Genomic DNA, 20,857 nt, shown 5'->3' with positions numbered 1-20,857 from the left:
CTCTTTTTAAAATTGTTCACCATCATGTCCATCCCTGTAGATAGCTTGGTTTCATAAGTAGTGATTCTCTTAACTCAAAGCAGTTTAGAAAAAGGCAGGCTCTTCTTGGCAGATAAAGGACTGCTTACCAGTAGAACAGTGTTCAGATCAGTCGTTTTGGTAAATATAATCGTATTTCGTTTATCACCCAATGTAATTGCGATATCCAGAAATATTTGCTCCAGGCTGATTGTTGAGCAATCCATCTAATAATCTCCATCAAGGCTATAAACTCATCGTAACAGCCTTGCCAGCACAAGATGACATCCTCAGTATATCTATAATAAAATATCATCAATATATCTAGAATAATATCTTATCTCTGGCGTCTCTATTGAAAAAAAGTTCCTTCTCAATGAGAAATGTGTAAGAATTTGCAAAGGTGGATGGAAAATGGATCCCATCGCACATATGTTGCATTGCAGGAGGTACTCCCCATTAAAGTAGAAATAATTTGTATATAGTATAAATTCAAGCAAATACAGAAAACAAAAATCCACATCAAGGCCTTACCAGCTTGTTCATTGCCTGTATCCCTCCATAGTGTGGAATCTTTATGTAGAGGCTTGTGATGTCTAAGGAGCACATCCAAACATTGTCAGGGATCACACCTAACTCATGAAATTTATTCAAAAGTGAGATAGTGTCTGAGGGAAGTCCCTTGCACCTGCACACATGGCTGACTGTAGAAATCCAAGTATTCAAATATGTTACTGCAAAGAGATCCTCTGGTCGAAATAGTAGGCCAGAGGCCCAGTTGGTTCTCCAAGTTTTTTGTGTTTTTAGGTAGGCTGTAAATCAGTGGTACCATTGGAAAATCAGTCTTCAAAAAAGTACAAGTATCCCTATCCATCTGGCTGGTTGGAAATTGGAATGAAAGTCTGGTAATGAACGAGAGGAAATGACCATTTGCTTCTAAACGCTGGAAAACAATCCGTGATTTAACCAATTTGTCCGGATGACCGTTTTTGTCCATTTTGGCCGCAAGTAGTCGATTTGTAATTTGCTCTAATCCATTACCAGATTTTCATTCCAACCAGACAAATTTGGCAGGTGATCTGCCAAATAATGGTGGTGTTTGCCCAGCATAAGTCACTACTTGTGTAAATTTGTCCAATCATCCATTTTTCGAGTCAGCAATCAGGGTCTGTTTATGCAAATTCTGTAATTCCTGAATTTTCTGTCTAATCAGTGCTAATTCAAGTGCTGACTATCAAGAGACATGGGATCAAAAGCACATTTGTGTGTGTGTGTGTGTGTATACTGTATATATGTAATATATATTTTGCTGCAAAATTAGAATGCTTTCAACAATAGAAGTGTTGTACCTCTTTTACTCTGAGCTTTTGACCCAGGTTATTGCTGGGTCTGCCTGGGTCATATCTTGGTAAAAAAGGGTCTTTGAAAAATATACCAGATTGAGTGACCAGGGAATCTGACCCTGGTGGGACCCAGGTAACAATGCAGTATAAACGGCTTGACCCGGGGTTACGCTTAAAAGCTGCTAATTGGCTGTGTATGCAGAGGTACACCCTAAGGGAGGGTCTATGAGTGACCTGCAGGGCAAACCCAAGTTCAGTGTAATGGGGCTGACCCAGGAGTAACTTTGGTCCAATGTGCATTGTAAACAGGGTCTAACCCATGTTGGAACTGTGGGCCTAATTCAGACTGGATCGCTGCAGCGGCAGCGATCAGTCTGAAGCCCTTTGCGGAGTACGCACGCACACCCCAGAGCCCAGTGAGATGCTAACCGCATTTCAGGGCTGCGATCGCCTCTGCCTGATTGACAGGCAGAGGTGGTTGCGGGATGGGAGGGGGCATGCCAATGGCGTTAGAACGTTGTTGGGGCGCAGTCCGGACAACACAGGCATGTCCGGACCATTGGGGGGGGGAGCTGCGGCAGCTGCATGACTCGCACGCAGCCGCTGCGACCCAGGAGCTTCGCAGGCAGGGAGCTACTCCCTGGGTGCAAAAGCATCACTGTTGAACCTGTGTTTGTTTTTGTGTTTTTTGTTTTTATTTAACTTAAAGTGGCATTAATAGTTTATTTTTATCAACTGACAAAATGCAAAGTGAATGAACAGAAGAGAAATTTAAATCAAATCAATATTTGGTGTGACGTCCCCTTTGCCTTGAAAACAGCATCAATTCTTCTAGGTATACTTGCGCAAAGTCAGGGATTCTGTAGGATTATAGTTGGGTGTATGAATAACCAATCATATCAGACATTCATATGTAGGTTGAAACTCAGTCATTAACTGAAACACAAACGGCTGTGTTGGAGGCTTAAAACGGAGTGAGGAACAGCCAAAGTCTGCTACAAAGGTGAGGTTGTGGAAGACCGTTTCATGTCACAGGTCATACACCATGGCAAGACTGAGTCCAGCAACAAGACACACGGTAGTTATACTGCATCAGCAAGGTCTCTCCCAGGCAAAGATTTCAAAGCAGACTGGGGTTTCAAGATGTGCTGTTCAAGCTCTTTTGAAGAAGCACAAAGAAACAGGCAATGTTGAGGATCTTAGACGCAGTGGTCGGCCAAGGAAACTTAGTGCGTCAAATGAAAGACTGGCGCATCATTCTTCCCTTCAAAACCGGAAGATGTCCAGCAGTGCCATCAGCTCAGAACTGGCAGAAACCAGTGGGACCAAGGTACACCCATCTATTGTTCGCAAAAGTCTTGCCAGAAGTGGTCTTCATTGAAAAACTGCTGGCAAAAAACCATACCGTCTAAGTGTAAGCAAGGCCAAGTGACTCGACTATGCATGAAAACATAGGAACTGGGGTGCAGAGAAATGGCAGCAGGTGTTCTGGACTAATGGGTTAAAATGTTATATATTTGGCTGTAACAGAAGGTAGTTTGTTCGCTGGACAGCGGTAAAATGATGAGTGTCTGCAGGCAACAGTGAAGCATGATGGAATTTCCTTACAAGTTTTGGATTGCATATCAGCAAATGGCGTTGGGTATTAGGTCAGAATTAATGGTGTCCTCAGTGCTAAGAAAATACAGGCAGTTACTTCTCCATCATGCAATACCATCAGAGAGGCAATGGATTGGCTCCAAATTTATTCTGCAGCAGGGCAACGACCCCAAACATACAGTAAATATCATTTTAAGAACTATCTTCAGTGTAAAGAAGATCAAGGAGTCCTGGAAGTTATCTTATGGTCCCCACAGAGCCCTGATCTCAACATCTATCTGAGATTACATGAAGACAGAAGGAAGGATTTGAGCAGGCCTATATCCACGGAAGATGTTTTGAACAACCTATGTGTGCAAGTGTACCTAGTAGAATTGATACGGTTTTGAAGTCAAAGGGTGGTCACACCAAATATTGATTTGATTTTTTTTCCTGTTCATTCATTTTGCATTTTGTTAATTGATAAAAAATAATCTTAACACTTCCATTTTTGAAAGCTTTCTTTGTAGCATTTTTTTCCACACCTGCCTAAAACCTGATGCAATCAGTCGTGTAATCCAATTTAAGAGCACACAAAATAAACAGAGAATAATGCTAACAGATGCAGTTACACAATCATGCAATCCGTTCTCACACAGCTGTGGTATTAAAATAAAAGTGAATGAGAAGAACCTCAACCAGATAAGTACTGTAATAGATTTAATCTATGCTCTGGGTTTTCTTGTTCATTGTATTTTTGTTTTTTTTAGACTAGATAAGAGGTCTGTACAGTGGAGTGTGATATTGTAGGAGATGTATCTGTATACTGCAATTAGATAGTGTTCCCATCTAATATTGGGCAATCATACAGCTAATTGTTAGCAGTTATCCTGAATATCTACGGAGAACCTTTTTATCTACATATCACTTGTGTTCCTTCACAGGCAAATATTGATTTAATGGTTTCCTATGAACCTCCTGCTTCCCCTGTCAGCAATCCTAATGATCCAGGAGGAACCAATGTACACGCAGAAGGGGGTAAGTGACCTTGTTAAAAAAACAAAACAAATAGAATCTGTGGGTAAGTGTCTTGATATATACCTGGTTTGGTCATTTTCATTGTGGCATGGCTCCTTGTCATGTTACAGCTGTCTACTTTTTCTAAAGGAGGATTAGGAAGCACAATACGACAGTACATGTACCACAATAGTAGATGTATCGTGGGACCATAGTGCCAGGAGTATGCAAATTCTGGAAAGGTGACATAGCCACCATGTGGAGGCAAGATGAAGTGGGGGCAGTGTTAGGTTAGAGCAGGCTAGACCCAAGACTGGTCTTTAAGCACACTAACAGTCCAGGTTTTAAGCGTAGCCACTCTTGAGCACAGGTGGATTAATTACTACCTCAGTTATTTTAATTTAACTATTTGTGCTCAAGCATGGATATCGCTTAAACCTGGACTGTTGGTGTGCCTTGAGGACTGAGGTTAGAATACACTGGGCTTAGAGCATGAATGGCTCATGGTGGTTGTGCAATAAAGCTTATGAAAATGGTGTGAAAGTATGAGTGCAAGGGCGTATGCTATCCTCATGTTTGTTCATGTCCAGAGCTTTAAGGGGACGCAGTCAAAATGACGGCAGTCAGGATCTCGGCTTTTAGGAGACCGACGCATGAATCCCGACAGCTGGCATTTTGCTGTCTGTCGGCATTCCGACAGCTGTCCATAATTCCCACTCGGTTGGTGGGTCCACGCCACCAACTGAGTGGTGATGGAACCTGTTTTGAGCTCCATTGGGCCCGCCAGGGGACTCGCTGACGGTATTCCAGCAGATGGGATGCTGCTGTCGGTACTTTAGGTATATCATACCGTACCCTTTTTAAGGATTCCCACTGACTTACTCATAGTGCCTTCCCACCACAATGGTTATTGGTTACATCCTAACAGGACTGTTTTTGGGTGCAGACCTATGTACATTACAGCAAAGTCTCTACAACCTGCTGTACAATGCTCAGAGCCAGTGGCGTAAGTAGAAATTTTTCTCCCCCAAGCCAAAAAATTCTTCGGCGCCCCCCCCCCCCCCCCCCATTCATGCTCCATAATTGGGAGCAAGAAAGGGATAAATCTGCGCGCGCCTTCGGCGCGCGCGGCAAAAAAGGGGGCGTGGGTTCGTTGGAATGGGCGTGGTTTCGCATAAAGGGGCGTGGCATTGCAGGAAAAGACCACCTTATACCCCAGTTTTGCAACCTGCACGCCCAGACGTTGGCCACCACAGGAAAGAAAAATAATCCTGATTCATGCCCCTTACATTATTTGTACTTTTTCCTCCTTATAGTAATGCCCAGTATACATTATGCCACATACTGCAATGGCCCTTAGACATTATGCCGCACACAATAATGCACATGACACAATATGCACACACTGTAATGCCCCCGACACATTATGCAACACACCGTAATGCCTGTGACACATTATGCCACACACCGTAATGCCCAGTGGCGTAAGTTCGTCCCAGTCGCCCGGAGGCATGATAAATGTTGGTGCCCCCCTACATATACACATACACACACATACCATATGTAGCTATCCGGCACTAAGGGTGAACAGTAGCAGCGTGCTCAGGTACCTTTCCCAGTAGTAATATAGATACACATACAAAGTGGATGCACACCAAGTCAGTTATTACAATAAAACAGACACCAGCATACCATTATAGTACACCTACAGTGCTCCCTCACCCGCCAGCAGGTCTCGATGGAGATGCTTTGGCGCAGTGGTGTGCCGATATAATTAGTGTTCACTGTAGGATTTTTTTTACGGCAGGGTGCTGATCACGGGGAGGGATGGGCAAACTTAGGTACATACTATAATGCTTGGTGCTCCCATACCTATGGGCCAAAACATGGACAGTCCGCGCCGAAGGCGCGCTCCAAAAATCTAGCGGCGTTGTTTCATAATAGTGGCAATTCACATTACACCACACGGTAGTGCACCTAATACACATTGCACCAGATAGAACCTCCTACACACTGCGACAGATAGAGCACGTTATACACATTGCGCCAGGTAGAGAGCACTGAGGCACACTGCACCAGGTAGAGAGCACTGAGGCACACTGCACCAGGTAGAGAGCACTGAGGCACGCTGCACCAGGTAGAGAGCACGGAGGCACACTGCACCAGGTAGAGAGCACTGAGGCACACTGCACCAGGTAGAGAGCACTGAGGCACACTGCACCAGGTAGAGAGCACTGAGGCACACTGCACCAGGTAGAGAGCACTGAGACACACTGCACCAGGTAGAGAGCACTGAGGCACACTGCACCAGGTAGAGAGCACTGAGGCACACTGCACCAGGTAGAGAGCACTGAGATTGAAGTTTACAGCTGCAAAATACTTACAAGGTTAATTTAGCCCAGGGGGACTCTCATGTGCTTACCGGGTCCGGCGGCGCACGGCTGGGTCTGGCGGCGTGGCGGGGTACGGCAGGCAGAAAACGGCGGGTTGGTAGGGCGCACAAAAACGGGCAGGGTGGGATTCATCTGTCTAAAAAAAGGTGCAGACACCTAGCGTGAACACTAGATATATATATAAAAAAAACACAAACGCCTCATTCACTTAAACACACACACACACACACACGTCTCTTTCACTTACACACACAAGTCTCTCTTACATACACATGCCTCCCACTTACACACACATACATGCCTCTCACTTACACATGTCTCTCACTTACACACACATCACTCACACACATGCCTTTTACTTGAATGCACAACTTTCATTAAAAACACACACACACCTCACTTAAAAACAAGCACACACAAAACACAGTGCTTCCCCCCAAATACACCTCTCCCCTACCCCCCACACAGTGTCTACCTTTGGCTTTCATCATCAGGCTGACGGAGCAGAGAGCTTCCCTCGGCTGGCTAGAAGAGGAGCTGTGCTCTGGAGCTCCCCCTAGCTGCAGCCAGTGCCATCTCTCCCTACAGGAGGCAGCTTCCGTGTCAGTGACTGCTCCTCCGTCCACAATAGCAGCGCAGTTCTCAGGCTGCGGGAGACAGTGGAGGAGATGCGCCCCCTTGTGGTCAGGAGCCCGGCGGCAGCCGACTCCACTGCCTCCCACAGTTCCGCCCCTGGTAATGCCTGTGACACATTGACAGGAATCGCAATGCCCGTTATACATTATGCTACACACTGCAATGCCCCTGATACATTATAGCACATACAATGTCTGTGACACATTATGACACACACCGCAATGTCCGTGATACATTATGCCACACACTGCAATGCCCGATACATTTTAGCACATACAATGCCTGTGACACATTATGCCACACACTGCAATGACCTTGAGACATTATACCACAATGCCCGTGATATAGTATACCATACACCGTAATGCCTGTGACACATACCGCAATGCCCTGCCCGTTATACCCTATGCCACACACCGCAATGCCCGTTATGTATTATGCCACACTGCAATGACCCTGAGACATTATACCACATACCACAATGCCCGTGATATAGTATACCACACACCGTAATGCCTGACACATTATGACACACACCGCAATGTCCGTGATACATTATGCCACACACTGCAATGACCCTGAGACATTATACCACATATCACAATGCCCGCGATATAGTATACCATACACCGTAATGCCTGTGACACATTATGACACACACCGCAATGTCCGTGATACATTATGCCACACACCGTAATGCCCATTACACATTAAGTCCTACAGTAAGGCTTCTAATTACTTTTCAATTACCTGCTCGTTGTCAGGGGTTTCATGCACTGGGTGTCATGCTCGTTGCCAGGGGTTTCATGCACTGGGTGTCATGCTCGTTGCCAGGTGTTTCATGCACTGGGTGTCATGCTCGTTGCTAGGAGGTAGTCCTTGTTGCTAGGGCTGTGCTCCCAGTGCCACATATGTCCCCAGTGTCAGATATTCCCCCACGGTGCCAGGTACTCACATGCCCCAGTGCCAAATATAGCCCCCCCATATGTGCCAGGTACACATATACCCCCCCAGTGCCACATATGCCCCCAGTGCCAGATATTCCCCCCCCCAGTGCCACATATGCCCCCAGTGCCAGATATTCCCCCCCCCCAGTGCCATATATGCCCCCAGTGCCAGATATCCCCCCCCCAGTGCCATATATGCTCCCAGTGCCATATATGCCCCCAGTGCCATATATGCCCCCAGTGCCATATATGCCCCCCGTGCCATATATGCCCCCCGTGCCATATATGCCCCCCGTGCCATATATGCCCCCCGTGCCATATATGCCCCCCCGTGCCATATATGCCCCCCGTGCCATATATGCCCCCCGTGCCATATATGCCCCCCGTGCCATATATGCCCCCCGTGCCATATATGCCCCCCGTGCCATATATGCCCCCCGTGCCATATATGCCCCCCGTGCCATATATGCCCCCCCCAGTGCCAGATATGCCCCCCCCAGTGCCAGATATGCCCCCCCCAGTGCCAGATATGCCCCCCCAGTGCCAGATATGCCCCCCCCAGTGCCAGATATGCCCCCCCAGTGCCAGATATGCCCCCCCAGTGCCAGATATGCCCCCCCAGTGCCAGATATGCCCCCCCAGTGCCAGATATTCCCCCCCAGTGCCAGATATTCCCCCCCAGTGCCAGATATTCCCCCCCCAGTGCCAGATATTCCCCCCCCCAGTGCCAGATATTCCCCCCCCGTGCCAGATATTCCCCCCCCGTGCCAGATATTCCCCCCCAGTGCCAGATATTCCCCCCCAGTGCCAGATATTCCCCCCCAGTGCCAGATATTCCCCCCCAGTGCCAGATATTCCCCCCCAGTGCCAGATATTCCCCCCCAGTGCCAGATATTCCCCCCCAGTGCCAGATATTCCCCCCCAGTGCCAGATATTCCCCGCAGTGCCATATATGCCCCCAGTGCCAGATATTTCTTCCGCCACCTCCCCCCCCCGCCGCTTTTTGGAGGGACACAGAGGGCACAGCTCGCCTCTCCTGTGTCCCTCCTGCTGCATCATCTCCGGCGGCCGCGGGTCTAATAGGGGGAAGTGCCGGTTCGTGAGCCAATTAGAGCTCACGGACGGCACTTCCCCCTATTAGACCCGCGGCCGCCGGAGATGATGCAGGAGGGACACAGGGAGGCGCGCTGTGCCCTCCGTGTCCCTCCAACAAACGGCGGAGGGAAGGAGACCGCAGACTGACATGCGGACGCTCGTCCGCATGTCAGTCTGCTGTAAATCAGTGGCGCCCCCGCAGCCCCTCGCCCCCAAGCCACCGCGAGGGCTGCTGGGGCAGTAGTTACGCCACTGCTCAGAGCATTACAGCTATACAGCATCTTGTAAGTTCAACAGTGATGGCTGATTTTCATTGTTCAGAAGAGACAGTTGTAGCATAAATAATTTAGTGGCAGCACTTCTAAATGAGGAACCTATTAATATACCCCCTAATGTCCTACTACATTAGTACCTACCGTATAAATATAAAGGGAAAGCTTGGTGTCTTAATGCTGCTTGCTCTTTAAAGTGTAGTTCCTAATCTACACTAGTTGTTCTGAATCTACAGTATCTCCTGTTTTCTGTACGTGTATAGCTGGGTGCTCTGTCTGTGCTGGCTATACTGGCTTGGATGAGGCATTACTCCTCTTTGTAAAAGGGTTAGATGGCTTTGATAGATGCACTTTAAATGGCAGGAGAAATAAATGCTAAACCAGCTTTGTTTTGCACTTATTACAGTTTCCGCTTTAACTCCATTGTTCAAAGTTGCCAATAATTGGCAGCGTTTACAAACTGATAGTAAATGTACCCCCAATGTTCCTGTAGGATAACTACTGAAGCTGCCATCATTAAACGGTCTCGCAGACGAGGACCCCTACATTACAGGAGTTAGAAGTGGGGATGAGGTTCTACTCCATTTTATGCACCATTGTCTATGTGATGATACTACTTCTCTGCTATATAATAATAGTTTGTCATCAAACAAAACAAGAACGAAATGTTACGCGAAATTACAAGTACAACACTAGCGCTGAGAATGAACAAGTGGTAGATGAACGAACCGAACAATTCCTTTACACATTCAAGCTAAACAGTATTATGGTTCAACATACGATTAACTGATAAAAAAAAGCTATCATGTAGTGCTTGCTGTGAGGTTACGCCCCTTTCTATGAGGCCACACCCCCAATTCCGGACATGCGCCTTAGGTGGCCATTGTTGTCTCTCCTTAGCTGCCGAAGAAGTTGAGAGGTATGCATCAGTTCTCTAAACCTTTTTTTTAAATGGTAAAAAGGTTATAATATGGATGACCAGAGTCACGCATGATAACGCCAGCTCTCTAACCCCGAGCAAGGGAAGCCAGGAGAGGAGTAAAGATCAAGGGGGGCAGCATTGGCACAGGAAGTGGCCAGTCTGGACTCCCTATGGAAACACAGCAGGGCTAGTTATGGAGTGTTGTGGGAACCCTCCCAGTGGCACCTCCATCATTTTTGCACAGTGGACAGTTCCTTGGCATATTTAATAGTGTTAAAGATGAAAAATATGAAACGCCATAGCTGGCACTCCCTAAGCAAGGGCCTTCGTACTTGCTAGTTGGTGCTGGATGGCTTGACACAGAAAGTCATGGGATTGCCATTCCCCCCCCCCCCCCCCCCCCCCTTTCTCTCTGTACAGTGCCTTAATTTCTGCCATTGTGCAGCAAGGAACTATACCATGATGAGGCATTTCCCCACAAATCATATAATCAATTCCCTGGGCCACCCACTTTCCCATTTAAAAACAAAACAAAACATTGAGGCTAACCTCTCGATTCCAGCAAAACGGACTAAGGTTCAATAGTCTTCCGGACATTTCGATATAGTAAGGATGTGTTACCAACTTACTGGTATAGAGTTAAAAATGGACTTTGAATGAAAAGGCCTCCCCCACCCTCTGTAGAAGCTGCTACTATGTTCTTTCTGCCTGTGCTGGGAGGTGTGCTACTGGAGGTATGCCAGGGGCAGTATGGGGTTAAAACATGGTTACTTTTTAAACTGAATTTATTATATTAGGATATGGGATCTCATTTACAAAACAAGTAATTGCTCTATAAAGAACAAATGGTAAATAGCTACTGTATTTATGAAAAGATCATGTACACACAGACATTACTGAGCGTTCCCTATCATATTTACTGAGAAACACTGCTAAGGAACAGTGCGGGCAGTGTTATTCTCCTTAATTTAATTTAGTATGTTTTAGACATGGTGCTCCACTTAGTAGAGGAAAAATACTTTTTCAGTAAACATGACCAAGGCATTGTAGAGGATGGACCATATTCCTGTCTTACTGTTGATTTGATTCTTATGCAAGATGCACATATTTAAAAAATACAGTATATAGTAACTAATAACAGTGATCAAGAAGGTACTGTATCAACAATTTTTCTAAAAGCGATGTGGAGCAGATGCTTACAATAAGTCTAACTGTAATCAGATGAAAAAATGTAAAAAGGTATGTAACTCGATGAACTTTATCAGATATAAATTGAAAACTCTAAACGGTCAAAAAATAGTAAAGTGGTGCAAGGCTTTCAATTACTGCACAAATTTAATTGATGTTAAATAGAAAAATCAGTTCCAAAGAATCCACTAATGCAAGTCTAAGTACAATAATAAAGGGTCACGTGATAATCCGAGAGTTCTGATGAAGTTGCATTGTCGCAACAAAACGCATCTGGTTGGCCAAACTGTCACTGCTGTACGGACTTTTTTTTTTTTTTTTTTTACGGAAATTTTTGTATGAGAAATAAAAGTATGTTTCAGCATGGTCTGACGTAGAAGTATTGCTTCACACAGCGAGAAGAGACCAGTAGAAAGGATTATATAGTCTTAGAGCAGTATATTAACAGCAACTGTTCATCAGATAACGTGGTGAGGGAGAGGAAGTTGGCTCTGTATTTTCCCCAGTGATAACAATGTTCCAGCATTGAAGCTTGTGTTTGATGTTATGTTGTAGCTGTAGCCATGTGGAGACCTTTTTCCTGTCATTGTATAGTTCTTTCATAGCCTAGAGGGGAAATTATTTTAGCGATGACAAACCATAGTGTGCTCTTCCTGTGTGCTATGGCAGGTGTTGGAGAATGGGTCTTGTAAATTAGTGTAGTTATATGATTTCTAGTACTGTGCTGTCCGAGTAATACTGATAATGGCCGATCATTTTGTATAATTTAAATGCCTTACCAACAAATACATGAATGACGTAATGTTTTTGAAAAGTTTTAAAAAGGTATTTGTAAAGTGAATGGATCTATTGATGTTGGAGGGTATGGAGACATGCAGAAAGCCAGACAGTGGCAGGAGTAGTGATCAGTAGCTCCTGTTACGCAGGATGATAGTGGTGTAAAACACACCCGCTGCTGCATGAAATTAGCTTCATAAATCCAGCATGTTTTTGCCTTTAATCTTTAACGTATGTTACTAAACTGAGATTTGGCTTGTGTTGTAAAGCAAAACAAAACCCTGGTTTGCAGTTCACAAAACCTGTTCTTCTAGTTGGATGCATCGGTCTCACCTGATGATGTGTGGCTTAGGTGTGGCCAGTATGCATGTGGCTGCTCTATAAACTGTTACATTACAAGAATTCTGTTACCACCTATATATGTAGTACCTATATATAGGCTTACCATCCCATCCCTTTAAACCAGGACGCTCATGGATTGCACACGTTCTGTGGCTGATTAAAACCAGTTGAAATGCAGGCTTGACGTCAGTCTGCACAGAATATGTGTAATTCATTAGGTATTGGCACCCTTAGCCACCCCTCTTGTATGTATGTGTAAGATGTTAATGTGTGGACCTAGATCTGCTTGCTCTGTATGAAAGTAGTATCTGGTGAGTGCCTTGCTGGGAATCCTAATACTTAACTGAGGGGGTGCTTAAAGATGGCTAGGACCTTATTTGGTGGTGATGCATAAAGCCATCTAAAGAGGACGAGTGAAGAAGTTGGCCATAGCAATCAAACAGCTTCAAGCGATCTTTAGCGCAGTGTCCAATATTGTAGCTAGAAGATTATTGGTTGTTAAAAGCAACCGTTCCACCGGATTGGCCGACTGCCATATTCCTGCATATCTTGATGAGCTTATTACTCACTATAATAATATGAATGTCCACTTTGGAAAGAGTTCTCCGGAAAGTGACAAACCCAGAATCATGGATTTTCGGAAACATTCTACATTGTGTTTCATCATTCTGAAGAGGAAAGCTCTTAAATACATTAATGGTTTGCATATAGTTTGGCACAATTTGTCAGCCAGCGTCCCCTGAAGTTGGGAAATGACAAACCCTTGGTGGCTACAGATATGCTGTTCTGATTTGATCCTTTTTAAATGACCTGTAGTTTGCCAGTATCTTCTGTAAGTGAGACCACATATGTGCCCAGGGTCGGACTGGCCCACAGGGGTACCAGGGAAACCACCGGTAGGCCCCACCGCCTGAGGGCCCACTCCTTCCTCTAGGGATCAGGTTCCAGACTGTGCACTTGTATTATACATGGTAGATAAGTTGCATTACACTGCACTAGACTATTGTGTATTTCAAGCCTATGTGGAGGCTGGACACACCCACTTTGTAGGCTGGCCACACCCCTAAGTATGGGCCCCTATAACTGCATCCCCCCGGTGGGCCCTTCGTGCCCCAGCCCGACACTGTATGTGCCGCTTTGTGACCTTGGTTTAGTCATTACTGTGACTTTTCTTAGAGGAGTGCAATATTGGTGTGAACCGTCATAGTCTCAAGGTTACTGTGTTGCTAAGGAATCTGTTTTTAACTTTGTAGTAATTATAATAACCTTTCCTATCTGAGCATCCCATTCACACAAAGTAGAGGGTAAATAAAACTTTGTAGTGGGCAGAGCGGTTGGAGTAGTGGTCAGCAGTGCTGCCGCACACCACTTCTGGAGTTAGATTCCCACTAATGCCCTAGCCATGGAACTTGTATATTCTCCCCATGTTTGTGTGTATTTATTCCCACAATCCAAACATTCTAGTAGGGTAAATGGATTCTGACAAAATATGAGCTCTAGTATATACTGTATGTGTGTACACATGTAGGGAATATAGAGTGTAAGCTCCACCGGGGTAGGGAGTGATATGGAATACTTGTAACTGAAACGTTCTCTGTAAAGAGTTCCTTAATATGTGTGCACTATATCTATAACTTAATATATAAAATATAATAGGCGAAGGATATTTAAAAATGATTTTCCATGTTTAAATGTAGTTTTTGCACCTTTATTTAAAATGAACCATCCTTTTATTTTGGTTTGGTGTATTAAACTTTTTTATTTTCTTGCTACAATTGTCTTTGTGGTTTCTACCTTGTTGGTATGTCTGGGAAGCATGAAAATTATGTAGTAGTATTTATTATTATTATTATTTTAGTTTCTTATATAGCGCAGCATATCCTGTTGCGCTTTACAATTAGAACAACAGTAATAGAACAAAACTGGGTAAAAACAGACAGACTTAGAGGTAGGGAGGCCCTGCTCGCAAGCTTACAATCTATAGGGAAATAGGCATTGATGCACAAGGATAGCTGCTACCTATTGCGTAATGGTCCACCAGATTGCTAGGTTCTTTCTGGGTTGTATGATATGATCACCCCGCAATGTTGGCCAAGTGTCAGGAGGGTGAGCGAGTAAAGAAAGACAAAATATGTGATATTATGTATACTGTACAGAGAGGATGTAATTAGATAGGGACTTGATGCACGCCACTGCAATTGACTGTATTTACTATGTATATTACACTAGCATGAGCATGTATTGTCTAGTTATAGTTTACTGCCCAGACTTACATTTTGATTGTGGCCACTTAAAGTATTTAACTCCAGCGGACACACATCGGGAGGGGGCGGTGGATTTAGACTGGTGTCCTTTTTCCAGGATGATGAAATGTTTATGAGAAAATAACCTGTCCAATAGGAACGAGTGTGCCACCACAGTTGCCCCCAATATCTTGATACGTCATCTGTTGTGACAATTAATGTCCATCTCTTTCCTACCTACTGTAGATAATGAAGATGAGGAAGATGGGGATGTTGTTGACTCTGGATTCAATCCATATATGCCAGCGGTTCCCGGTCAAACTGAAAATCAAATTGCTCGGCGTCTTACGAAAGGGAAGAAAGCCAGAAGGATACTCTCAAACAAGATTCAAGATTTCCAGGTATATGTGCCTGCAAGCACGTATATGTGTACTCACACTCACACACACACTCTCTCTCTCTCTCACACTCGCACTGACCATTGAACGACACCTACCCCAAGCCTACGTGGATCTCTGTATACCTCTGCCTGTCACCTTGCAGATTTTTATATATATACAGTAGAATTATATTATGGAAAGATAATATATAAATATATATATATATATATATATATATATATATATATATATATATATATATATATAGTGTTCATGATGATAAATATACATATTATACATCAATTTCATCATAGAATGAATGTAGTAACCTACTGTACAGTATGGCGCTGTACTGCAAAACACGTAACTTGAAGGTTAGACACCGTCCACATCAAAATACATGTATTTTACTTGTATTATGGATACAGCCTGTGTAATTCTATACTAGGCATAGACGCTGTGGTAAATAGCCAATGCTTAGTTTTCCGGCAACGTACTGTGACAAAATAAGAATTTAGCATGCAGGTTGTGGCAGAAAAATAAATTGTTAGCATATGCAGTCCATTGTACATTCAGCCCAGTCTCAAGAAGCCCTTGTCCCCATTATATGTAGTTACATGGCCAGATTACGTCTCCATATAGTTGCTATCCTAACCAGGGGAGATGTACTAAAGCCTTGGAGAAAGAGAAGGTAGAGAAAGATAAAGTACCAGCCAATCAACATCTAACTGCCGTGTTACAGGCTGTGTATGAAAAATGACAGATGCTGAGTGGTTGGTAGAGTAACGCCCTCATAAACTTGTCTACCACACCACTATCAGAAGGATATAACGTCGATCACTGTCTCTATAATGATGGGATCTTTTAGATGTCTACCAGGAGAATTTCATGTATGCAGTAAAATACCACTCCAAGCGTTCATAGTGCACTCCTGGAAAGCTGAATGTCCCGTTTCTTTCCCCGAGCTACAGGCTCAGCTGTCCGCCATCCAGAATATTCCGTTTTTAGTTTCTATTAGTTAATTGGGTTCATCAACATTTTAAAGCTTATGGTCTGCCAGGCCTGATCAGGCCTGATAATGAAGGTGGTTAGAAAGACGTTGCTTAACAGGGTCTCTCTTTGGTTTCCGTGTGGACAGGTTTGATGTATTTTAGTAAATGCAGAAATGGTTTATAGTAGATTCTGCATCAGTTATAGTAACCAGCAAACTCACTAAATTACATTAGCAACATTGTTGATGCGTAGCTGATGAAATGGGATGAACATACATTTATGTACAATATATTAATATTTATTCACCTGCTCATTAATAGACTCTTGCTTATTACAGCTTTACAGAAGAGTTCAGTATTCCAGAAGTTTTTTTTTTTTTTTTTTTTACCAATGTATATTTAATTATTTATGTGTACAGATTCGCATTCGAGTAATTGAAGGGCGCCAATTGTCCGGTAACAACATAAAACCTGTTGTGAAGATCAGCGTGGGAGGTCAGACCCACAGGACAAGAATCAAAAGAGGAAACAACCCTTTCTTTGATGAGGTAGGTGCTTTGCTCTGGCTCCTGCTGCAGAACTGATGCTCCTGCCCCCTGGTGGTGTATAACTACAATTACAGATTCTAAATATGCACTTCTAGTTTGCTTTTGCGGTTATGGAGCAGTATACACACATGCAGGTTCATAGAGGGGCTAAATTATGCACTGGTGCATATCAAAGATTTGCTCCTGTTAAATCCCATTTGCTCTCATAAACCCACCTGCACAGTACCATGTCTGTTGTTTTGCCATCTATTTACAGTAATAGCACTGTTGGTAGTGAGGGTTCAAACTGTAATTCTGCTGTGTCAATGTTCTCTCATCCGGTCATGGTGTAGTGTCAGTACCTATGTCTGCCCTGAGTACCTTACATGCGCAGTGGTGTAGGTAGGTGCCAGGGTGTCCACATACACTACCTGGTCAGACCCTCCTCTCGGTGCCTTCAGACCATATTGAGTTATAGCATTACTAATGGGGGAGATCAGTGTCGTGTGTAAGATGCTTGCTTTGCGGCTAAGTCTCCCTCTAGCTTCCTCCTCCTCTTCCATGCTCCCAGTATTAAACCCATAAGTGAAATATAGTTCCAGTGAGAGAGGTATATTAGTTATATAACTAGATGTCCCTACTGCTGCTGCTCTACCATCTGATGCTTCTATGTAAGGTAAATGAAGTGGTGTGGTCATAAAGGCTCTCTTACCCATCTGTCCACTAATGAGGAAGAATCTGGTATGCAGTGTGCACTCTGCCCTTGATAGAGTGAATTGCAGAGGCGTAGCTAGGGTTTTCAGAGCCCAGGGCAAGATGGAAAATGGCGCCCCCCCCCCAAAAAAAAACACCAAAAGAAGCATGTGCGTGCGGCGAAAAATGAGCGTGGCCACACTCCAGAAGGGGTGCCCCACAGCGCCAGATACATTGCCCCACAGCGCCAGATACATTGCCCCACAGCGCCAGATACATTGCCCCACAGCGCCAGATACATTGCCCCACAGCGCCAGATACATTGCCCCACAGCGCCAGATACATTGCCCCACAGCGCCAGATACATTGCCCCACAGCGCCAGATACATTGCCCCACAGCGCCAGATACATTGCCCCACAGTGCCAGATACATTGCCCCACAGTCAAAAAAAAACAAAAGAATCCCGCACCAGATTAATTTTAATGACAGATGATGGTCATAGGGATGTAGTCTCTCAGTAACTATAAATATTACAGATACACAATTACAGACTGGTGCTACCCACTGATCCTAAGATACGTACAAAAAGGGTAGAGAAAAGGGGATCAGTTTCTACGGGTGCACTCTTTTCCCAAGACCAATAAAGATTTTTGATATCAGATCTGTGTCTTTGTACTTTTATTATATATATATATATATATATGTGTGTGTGTGTGTGTATATATATATATATATATATATATATATATATATATATATATATATAAATGTGTACATTAACACTTAATTTGTAATACCTACCAATACCCATATGGAATAATTCAACTTTATTAATGTCCCATATGAAGTATTATGACCCTAAATTGGGCCGTAAAAGTGAAATATAAAAACAATAAAGAATAGTAGACGTGAATCAGAAAATTGGACAAATAAAGAGAAAGAGAGAATTTATTTGTCCTAGTGTTAAATAATAAAGAAGATTAAAATCAAAGCCATGTGCCGCCTATCATTTATTAATGTTTTATATACACATAGTATTCCACTTTTGTATTCCTAAGAAGAATAAAAATTTGTGTATGTGTGTATATGTATATATATATATATATATATATATATATATATATATATATATATATGTGTGTGTGTGTGTGTGTGTGTGTATATATATATATATATATATATATATATATATATATATATATATATATATATAATGTCTCTGTGTGTGTATTCTTTATTATTATGGTAATTCCTGATTGATGATAAAATTCTTCTTAAATCTGTGTTAACCTTATTGTGTTATTATAAACAATAATTGCTCTAGATTATATATGAGCCTTCTATTGTTAAGTAGGGACAAAAATTCCCAGTGCAGATATTAATTCTGAGTTTACATCCTGCTAGAAATAAGTTACTTTTCAATGTTGCACCTAGTGCTAGAATATTATCTCGATACAAATGTTGCTAAATCTGAGCAAAATATCTTGCTGTGTTGTAACTATGTTATCTTATGAAAGGAGATCTACAGTGTCTCTTTCCAAATGAAGTATAGTTATGAATAATTTCTTATTATGGGCAGGAGACAAATAAGAGATCTGACTTACATTCAAACATACATGTGTATATATATATATACACAATACATGTATCTGAGATTTATTGATTATACTGTAAAGCCTTTTCAGCTAGTAGCATAACATATTAATCATATGCACACCATTTAAAGAGGGATCAGTTCATATATCCCTACTTGAATTGTTGTATGTTTATAGGTTATATGACCCCAATAGAAGGTGGTGCATCTGTTTTTATTCAATTATATACTGACAATACTTATACTTAATATTCTGTAGTATGATACACAATTGTAAGTGTATTGTATGCCCTTCACAGGAAATAATACGTTCGTAATCTATTAATATCTGATTGTATCTATGTTATGCTCATGCCCATGTCACATTCCACATCCCTCATATATAGGTTATGGGGCAATTTTAGAGCTTATAACATTGGTGCAGTGAAAACAAAGGGTAGTTTTATGCCCCTTTATACTGACAATATTCGTATTAAATGTCCTATAACTGCATTCACAATCAGTAAGATTCTGGTTTTTATTCCCAGATATCATAGACCTGTGTCAGAAAATAGGAGCTTAGATCTAATCACAATACACATACGCTGTGAAGTAATTTAAGAGCTGTTACATGAATATAATAATAGTATGGAGCAGTTGTCTGCTTCTTTGTACTATCAGTATTTGTTACAGTGTCCTATCACTGCGTATAGAGTAGGTAGGATCCTAATCTTTTTAATCAGATGCCGTAGGCATATATAAAGAACTAGGGCTTTCTATCTTATATATTATCATATGGCACCGCACTGCAATATACTGGCTGATATTCCTGAGGGATGTGGAATGTGACATGGGCATGAGCATAACATAGATACAATCAGATATTAATAGATTACGAACGTATTATTTCCTGTGAAGGGCATACAATACACTTACAATTGTGTATCATACTACAGAATATTAAGTATAAGTATTGTCAGTATATAATTGAATAAAAACAGATGCACCACCTTCTATTGGGGTCATATAACCTATAAACATACAACAATTCAAGTAGGGATATATGAACTGATCCCTCTTTAAATGGTGTGCATATGTATTATACTACAGAATATTAAGTATGAGTACTGTCAGTATATAATTGAATAAAAACAGATGTACCACCTTCCATTGGGGTCATATAACCTATAAACATACAACAATTCAAGTAGGGATATATGAACTGATCCCTCTTTAAATGGTGTGCATATGATTAATATGTTATGCTAGTAGCTGAAAAGGCTTTACAGTATAATCAATAAATCTCAGATACATGTATTGTGTATATATATATACATGAATGTTTGAATGTAAGTCAGATCTCCTATGTGTCTTACTGCCCATAATAAGAAATTATTCATAACTATACTTCATTTGGAAAGAGACACTGTAGGTCTCCTTTCATAAGATAACATAGTTACAACACAGCAAGATATTTTGCTCAGATTTAGCAACATTTGTATCGAGATAATATTCTAGCACTAGGTGCAACATTGAAAAGGAACTATTATTTCTAGCAGGATGTAAACTCAGAATTAATATCTGCACTGGGAATTTTTGTCCCTACTTAACAATAGAAGGCTCATATATAATCTAGAGCAATTATTGTTTATAATAACACAATAAGGTTAACACAGATTTAAGAAGAATTTTATTATCAATCAGGAATTACCATAATAATAATAATAATAATAAAGAATACACACACAGAGATATATATATATCCAAATTTTTATTCTTCTTAGGAATACAACAGTGGAATACTATGTATATGTAAAACATTAATAAATGATAGGCGGCACATGGCTTTGATTTTAATCTTCTTTATTATTTAACACTAGGACAAATAAATTCTCTCTCTTTATTTGTCCAATTTTCTGA

At 42.4% G+C, this 20,857-nt stretch overlaps 1 protein-coding gene across 6 annotated transcripts in view; it reads left to right on the top strand.

Annotated features, from left to right (window-relative positions):
- Positions 1 to 20,857, top strand: part of MYOF (myoferlin) — a 255,570-nt gene that overhangs the window by 138,065 nt on the left and 96,648 nt on the right. For all 6 annotated transcript variants that reach the window (XM_063962066.1, XM_063962070.1, XM_063962068.1 and 3 more), the window contains exons 5-7: positions 3,884 to 3,977; positions 15,018 to 15,172; positions 16,563 to 16,691. In XM_063962066.1, coding sequence (XP_063818136.1) covers positions 3,884 to 3,977; positions 15,018 to 15,172; positions 16,563 to 16,691 — 378 coding nt within the window. The remainder of the gene's footprint in view (positions 1 to 3,883; positions 3,978 to 15,017; positions 15,173 to 16,562; positions 16,692 to 20,857) is intronic.

The sequence above is a fragment of the Pseudophryne corroboree genome, chromosome 3 (genome assembly GCF_028390025.1).
Source record: "Pseudophryne corroboree isolate aPseCor3 chromosome 3, aPseCor3.hap2, whole genome shotgun sequence".
NCBI lineage: Eukaryota > Metazoa > Chordata > Amphibia > Anura > Myobatrachidae > Pseudophryne > Pseudophryne corroboree.
This window is presented reverse-complemented; position numbering and strand designations above follow the sequence as displayed.